This window comes from Genypterus blacodes, unplaced genomic scaffold (assembly GCF_046128005.1).
Source record: "Genypterus blacodes isolate CSIRO-AG114 ecotype Tasmania unplaced genomic scaffold, CSIRO-AGI_Gbla_v1 ptg000084l_1, whole genome shotgun sequence".
NCBI classification, from domain to species: domain Eukaryota; kingdom Metazoa; phylum Chordata; class Actinopteri; order Ophidiiformes; family Ophidiidae; genus Genypterus; species Genypterus blacodes.
This window is the reverse complement of record NW_027466889.1, coordinates 305,440-312,500: the sequence shown is the minus strand read 5'-3', so window position 1 is coordinate 312,500 and position 7,061 is coordinate 305,440. Positions and strand designations below refer to the sequence as shown.

Genomic DNA, 7,061 nt, shown 5'->3' with positions numbered 1-7,061 from the left:
GTCCCACAGAGGGACGTCGGGTTGAGACAGATTACATCATGTTGGCTAGACGGGGAAAGGGTTAAAACGTATTTACAGCTTTGTGTTGTTGTCGGTGTGGATGGATCACGCTAACGTGACCTCGTCTGTAGTTTCAGTGACGTCATTCAGGAACAGGAAGGAACCATCAGTCAGTTCATTCCCACGTCATCATACCGGCTGCGGCTCGCTCCAGCTTTCACACTAAGAGACGGATGTGATCGCAAACTTTAGGTCAATTAGTCTGAAGAAATTGGCAGTAATCAAGCCTTTGATCGTTTAATCTGGAACTCGTCTCTGAGGATTTAGAGGCTCGATAGCAAATGTGGGAAATTCGCCTTAAAGTATTAAGATAAAGTCCTGTGCAGTTCAGTTGATTTTATAGAGAATAACTCAAACACAGACTCAGAGCTCCTGCCTGTGATGTTCAGTGCACCTGTCACTCTGACAGTAACTTATAGGCCGATAGATTGACCTACAGATGACCTTTGACCTTTGACCTTGCATCTCAGCATTCTTCCTTTAAATCTGGACTCAGCTGCACAGGAGGATAAAAACAAGAGATTCCTGTTAAAAGGTGAAGCTTCTGCTATAACACAAACAAAGCACAATATTTTATATCTTCTTAATATAAACTTGTTCATTTCTCTCTCATCACATTTCCAACTCCGCAGCCGTTCATTCTGAATACAGGAAGGTGATTCATTTCGTTTAAATATAAGAAAACCCAGTAAAATCCACGCATCGCTTCATTTCAAATGTTAGGAGCTGTTCTACACGCTGACATCGTAGACGGCTCACTTATCTCCACGGTCCTGCTTCAGACGGTAATTAGCCAGTAAGTGAAGCGTTTGTCTGTCTTGTAGTGTTGATCTTAATACCATCTGACAGTTTATGACTTAATCCACCACAGCCGCCCCTCTGGTTCTCCGATCCAAACAGACACAAGAATATTTTTTACAAATCCTTCTCCACCTGAGGCCTGACACCAGCTCCACTGCTGAGGAACTCTCTGAGTTTCTCTCCTCCTGGGATCCCAGAGCACCACTGTCTGTCTGCCCTCAGCCTGCATCCAGTCTGTTTCTCTGTCTGTATGCCTTCCTACAGCAGCCTGACCTGATCATGTACAAAAGTATTTGCTCAAGAGTATTTTCTGTAAAAGCAAAACAAAGGAGTTTCCTCTGTTGGGAAAACTGGGAAAAACTGCCCCTGAAGCTGTTCTTCTTTTTATCTCAACAACTTTTTTGGAATCTGTGTTGAAGTGAGATAGTTGGTTTGTGCCACGCCTCCTCCACATGAAGACATCAGGGCAAAGAGGTTGCATGAATGACATAGTCTCTATTATGGTACTGCTGTGCATGTCTTGAAGTCCCATCTCTCCACTATACAATCACTGTAACATACGGGACGACACAAACTACCAACATGGAAAAAGGTGAATGAATGAACCAATAATGTATAAAATGATCAGAATCAACTCCGAACCATTGACTCTGTACAGTCCTTTCTTTGAATTGATAAATACAAATTGTGATATTGAAAGATATCGCTTGTGTGTCGGTGTGTTTTATGAAACGTCTGATTATAGTTTGTGTGTGTGTGTGAGCATTGTGGTTATTCCTGATTCCTCTTCCCTCCAGTCTAGATGTGGTTTGACGTTCTTATTTGTTCGTTCCTCTGATGACCTGGAAATCGTTTTCTGGATTCCTGCTCTCAGGATGGAGGACTGAGGAGGCTTCCTGGGTTAGACGTATAAAATAAATACAAGATCATCCTACGCTGAAGTCTTCTATCAGACAGACACACCCTCTGGGTGGTCAGATCCGTTACCCCAGCAGCAGCAGCAGGCCCACAGCCAACCTCCTTTGCAGTCTGGACCTTTGCCACCCTGCAGCAGCTCCCGCCCTGTAGCCTTATCTTGCTGTCTTGCCTCTATACGCCCTGAGGCTGGTCACATGGTCTTGCTGTAATCAGGCAGATGCCCCTGCATAGTCCAGTGGCCAGTGACCTCTGCTGCAGTGATGCGTCTGCCCAGCACCACACCGTCTGCCCGGCCTAGTCTACTGCACCCAGGCCCCCGCTTTCAACTTTGCTCAAACATGAAAATTACATCATATAGCTCCACACACATCTGTGATGGATTCATGGTAATCTTTCCTCTTATAAAGCGCTTGATTGTCTTCAAACACCCCACAAACCAGAACCTTTCGACAGCTTGTCAAAACAGGAGTTTAAAACATTACATGGATGCTGCATGATCATCATGTTCACATGAGTAGATTATTATGTTCTTAATCTTGAATCAATCAAATCATTATTTGAAAATTGAAAAAAAAAATGATATTAATTACATTCCTAAAATTGTTTTAAAATTAACGTTGGGAAGAAGCGGGAATTAAATATTTTTTCTTATTTTGACGCGATAGACTTTTATTTTAAAATGCGGTCGTGATACCGGAAGAGGATAGGCTATACGGAAGTGTTTGTCAGCGGAGGACTGGCGGCCATGACACCAGACTGAAGCACGACGAGACTAAACATTGACTCTAGTTTTCTCCAAAGTCCTGAAGAGTTCAACTTTACTTTATTGTGAATGTCAAAATGCGCAGCGAGTTGTCGGACGCAGCAGTTTGAGGTTTGAATTGAACGGAAACACAATGGAGGAAAGATTCGGCAGCGAAGTGGCGTCGATCGTGGAAGTGGCGATCCAGGCGACGGTGACTGTGTTCAGGGACGTTTGGGCCAAAGAGGCGCCGAGCGCGGAGTGGGAGGAGGCGCGGCTCGGCCTCGTCCGGGAGATCGAGAAGGGGCTGGTGGTCAACATCAGCAAAGTGTTCATGGAGATCTCCTCCGAGCTGAGCGAGGAGAACGAGGCTCTGAAGGCCAAGGTGGAGCAGCTGGAGGAGGTGCTGCAGAGGAAAGCCGGGCAGCTGGAGGCCGAGCTGGCGGCTCGAGTGGGGCAGCTGGGCCGGGACATGGAGCAGCTGGAGCGGGAGCTGCGGGGCATGAGCGAGAGGGGGCCGGGACACGCGCCGCTGCGGGGTGAGAGGCGGGGAGAGACTCACACTGATTCCGCTACCAGCACACACACATCCGGGGACTCATGTAGATGTTAGGTCTCCATTCACATACGGAAATAAGAGTTATGGGACTTTCAACACATCATAACAAACACCCACAACTCAGCGGAATCGGGATTTGGATGAGATATTTATACATAACTGAGAGCAAAACCGATTCACACAACACAGAACAAGAGATCAGTCAGAGTGTGTGTGTTAGCGTCTGACACACACACCAAAACATCAAACCTTCATAATCTAAACCTTTGACCATAAGAACATAACTAGAAACGTATTCATGGTGGAACAAGCACCTATAGATACGTGTGTTTGTAATGTGATGTAATGATGCTTTTTCCACTCTGTACTCCTGCATGTCAGACATTATATTCATTATAATAGATTACATTATAATAACCATTTCTGTTATTGGTGTATAAAGATGTTTCATATCGAGCTCTGAGGTCTGAGTGACATCTTCTCTGTTTTGTGTAGATGCCTCAGGAAGCCCCCGGTCCACTGGTCAAGCCTCTCCAGACCCCACTGAGCCGCTTCCTGCTGTGAGTGATGCCCCCTCAGACCCTCCTCCAGGCCCAGCAGGAGGGGACGGAGACGTCTGCACCTCCTCAGACGTCTCTGTGACGCCCGTGGTCCCTCAGCCCGCCGTCACCCCCTCGGTGCTCATCAACCAGGTCAGCTCGGCTCCCTCAGTGCTGCTGGTGGGAGCCGAGCAGCTCGACAGCGCCCCCCTCGCCCTGTCCACTGAGGGGCCAGAGACAGCAGGAGCCACAGAGATCATCGTCAGGTCGGCAACCTCACCGGGGGAAACACTGCAAGCCCCCCCCAGCAAAGAGCCCAGCAGTGTCAGTGATGAGGACTCGGCTCAGGAAAAGGTGAGCTCTCGTTTTTAGACTGTGACGTCTTATGGGAGGTTGAGTCTCTTTGTGGGGTCACGAGAAGGGAGAGCTCGTTTGTTCCAATGCTCATTGCTCAGTCTTGGCTTAGTGATACTAAGTAATTAGATTTGATGTGTGATTTGTATGTGAAATAGCAGCAAACACGTATGATGGACAACCCTGTCATGTTCTAAACTGTTCTAACATTAATGTAACAAATCTGTCTGTTATGTCCTTCACAGAAATCTGCAGAGGAGACGCCGTCTGTCCCACTCAGGAGGACCAGGAGAACAAATCTTAAACATGAGAAAGGTGAGATCTGAGTCACTGATGATCATATATGTACACATGTAACAGCTGATCATCAGACTAATAATCATCGTTCTCTTCTTCTCTTGTCCCCAAGCTGCCCCTGACAACAGCACTGAAGACACAGAGATGAAGGCCGATGACGGGCCAGACAGGAAGCTGAGGAGGAAGGAGCTCCGCACAGTGAAGAGGTTCTTCTGTGAAGACTGTGACGTTGGTTTCCACTGGAAAGGTGAACTGCAGAAACACATGCAGGTCCACAAGAAGCCTTTCGCCTGTGACCAGTGTGACAAAAGCTTCATGGCGAAGAAGTCTCTGGACAATCACCTTCTGCGTCACGAGGGCCGCAATGCCCCCAAACCCTTCCCCTGTTCTCTGTGTAAGAGGTCGTACCGCAAAGAGGAGTCGCTCCAGAACCACCTGACCTACCACCAGAGGTTCAAACAGCCCAAGCCCTTCACCTGTGAGCAGTGCGGGAAGACCTTCAGGCTGGAGCAGTCGCTGGAGAACCATCTGCTGCGGCACGAGAAGAAGAAGCAGGTGCTCAAGTGTCAGTTCTGCGACAAGACGTGCAAGACCAAAGTCCACCTCCGCAGTCACATGGCCGTCCACTCGGAGGAGAGACCGTTCACCTGCGCCACCTGCGGGAAAGACTTCAAGAGCAAAGACACGCTCCGCTTCCATCAGAAGGTTCACACCACTGTCAAGAAATACAAGTGCTCCATGTGCGACGAGACGTTCAAGTACGCCCACTCGCTCACCGTGCACAAGAGGAAGCACACGGGCGTGACGCCGTTTGTTTGTACCGTGTGCAACAAGTCCTACAGGACCGGCACGGCTCTGAAGAAACATCACGTGGTTCACACGGGGGAGAAGCCGTTCACCTGCCACATCTGTGGAGCCAGGTTCAGCCTCAACAACAACCTGAAGAGGCACATCCGCCTGCACACTGGGGAGAAGCCGTTCGGGTGCCAGGAGTGCGGCAAGAGCTTCTCGGACAACAACAAGCTGAAGTCGCACATGCTCATCCACGGGGCCAGGAAGCCGTTCATGTGCGACCTGTGCGGTAAGACCTTCCTCTTCAACTGCAGGCTGCTGGTCCATCAGAAGTACGTTCACGCTGACAGGATGGAGGAGACGGACGGCACACAGAGGACCGTGGCCACCGGGCGCAGGAGCAAGTCTTCCATCGTTAAACCGTTCAGCTGCAGGATTTGCCTGAAAGGCTTCAGCGCCGCCTCGTCGCTCAAACTTCACGAGAAAGGCCACGAGGAGCACAAGGAGTTCCACTGCAGCTTGTGCGGGAAGTCTTTCCATAACAAATACTCTTTTGGCTATCACCTGAGGAGCCACTCGGGGGAGAAGCCCTTCGTCTGCGAAGTCTGCGGGAAGAGGTTCTTCCAGGCCAGCACCCTGAAGCAGCACGAGAGAATCCACACCGGCGAGAAACCCTACAAGTGTGACCAGTGTGGGAAAGCCTTCAGGACCGACGGGAACTACTACAGACACCTGAGGATCCACACGGGGGAGAAACCCTTTGAGTGCACGTACTGCTACAGGAAGTTCCACCAGTCCAACCAGCTCAAGTCCCACATGCAGGTGCACACGGGCGAGAAGCTCTACTCCTGCCAGCAGTGTGGGCGGGGCTTCTCCGACTGCAGGCAGCTCAAACGCCACAGCTGTGACACTTCGTAGCTACGGTCTGACGTCTCAAGCACGTGGACCACAAACACATTCAGCCCAGCGACAAACAGGAAACCTTATTTTCTGATAAACTCATACTTGAAGCTGCATTAGGTTTTATTTAGGTTTTAGTCACTTCAGATGCAGAAGTGTCACTGCTGAAGGTCCTCTAGGAACCAAGACGCTCAGTACGTTTACACACAGCACCATAATCTGATGCTAGGAAGACATTTGTGTCTTGACAGCCCCTTCAAAGTTTCCAATATAGAACATGCATGACATCATTGTTACAGCAGGAGAGGAGAGGAGAGGCTGCTCGCTCTAATCAAGTGTTTAAGTCTTCAATCACATTATTTACTATTGCAATGAATTGAATGAATCACGGTCTGTTACTCCAGAGCAACTTTACTTCAGTTTGTCTGTTTCAATCTGATCACGATGTTTTCACGGTGTTTGGAAACGTTTATTTATTTATTGCCTCAATCGTCACAAAACCAAAGTGTTACTGCCTGTAGATGTACTGAGCGGTCAAGAGGAAGTGGTTTAGTGTCACTGTCTTTTTGTTTAGTTAGAGCGCCAACAAATAGTCTGGTATTGGATTTACTGATGTGTTTGAATGGCAGATTTATCTATTCCATATAAAGTAACAGATACTTTTAAAACGCAAAATATTTGCTTGTAACGGCTTCACAAAAATAAAGGGATCCTTGCTCGTCTCCATATCCTGTTATACATTAATGCTTTGATTTTAAGATCATTGTAACATTTTTGAGTTTTTGAACAATCAGGAAAGTCATTGATCAATAACAGTTCAGTCCTCTGCATTCCTGGCTAAATAATTTATGAGTGTTGTTACTAGCAACGAGGTGATTTAGCTCCTCCAATATTTCAAACTTATTCATGCTTCACTGCATTTTTTGGTTCTTTTCTTTATCTTAAGTTGAATCCATACAACAATTTGTGTTTTTATTTGGTAATAACACATTGTACTAATTTACCTCATGTGCTTTCACACCATTCAATAACACATAACTTGTCAAAAATGTATGTAATAATTTAAAAGAAAGCTACACACTGTAAAGCAGCTGTTTGT

The 7,061-nt window shown here is 47.5% G+C and overlaps 2 protein-coding genes across 2 annotated transcripts in view; both read left to right on the top strand.

Annotated features, from left to right (window-relative positions):
- The window catches only part of sptbn4b (spectrin, beta, non-erythrocytic 4b), a 53,199-nt gene extending 51,689 nt beyond the window's left edge, over window positions 1–1,510 (top strand). The window contains exon 43 of the mRNA XM_076158588.1: window positions 1–1,510. This exon is cut by the window's left edge and continues 3,336 nt beyond it. The gene's annotated coding sequence lies outside the window, so the exon portion shown is untranslated.
- Window positions 1,511–2,504: 994 nt separating this feature from the next.
- On the top strand, window positions 2,505–6,015 carry LOC143007301 (uncharacterized). The gene is made up of 4 exons (XM_076158570.1): window positions 2,505–3,060; window positions 3,576–3,973; window positions 4,219–4,288; window positions 4,383–6,015. Exons 1-4 carry the CDS (start codon window positions 2,676–2,678, stop codon window positions 5,978–5,980), a joined length of 2,451 nt encoding a protein of 816 aa, XP_076014685.1. The 5' UTR covers window positions 2,505–2,675; the 3' UTR covers window positions 5,981–6,015.
- Window positions 6,016–7,061: the final 1,046 nt, after the last annotated feature.

Bases quoted from the DNA above. Each gene is read 5' to 3' on its own strand.
- LOC143007301 (XM_076158570.1), top strand. From the start codon at position 2,676: ATGGAGGAAAGATTCGGCAGCGAAGTGGCGTCGATCGTGGAAGTGGCG. The intron at 3,974-4,218 runs GTGAGCTCTCGT...TGTCCTTCACAG, and splicing joins AGGACTCGGCTCAGGAAAAG to AAATCTGCAGAGGAGACGCC. The intron at 4,289-4,382 runs GTGAGATCTGAG...CTTGTCCCCAAG, and splicing joins AAATCTTAAACATGAGAAAG to CTGCCCCTGACAACAGCACT.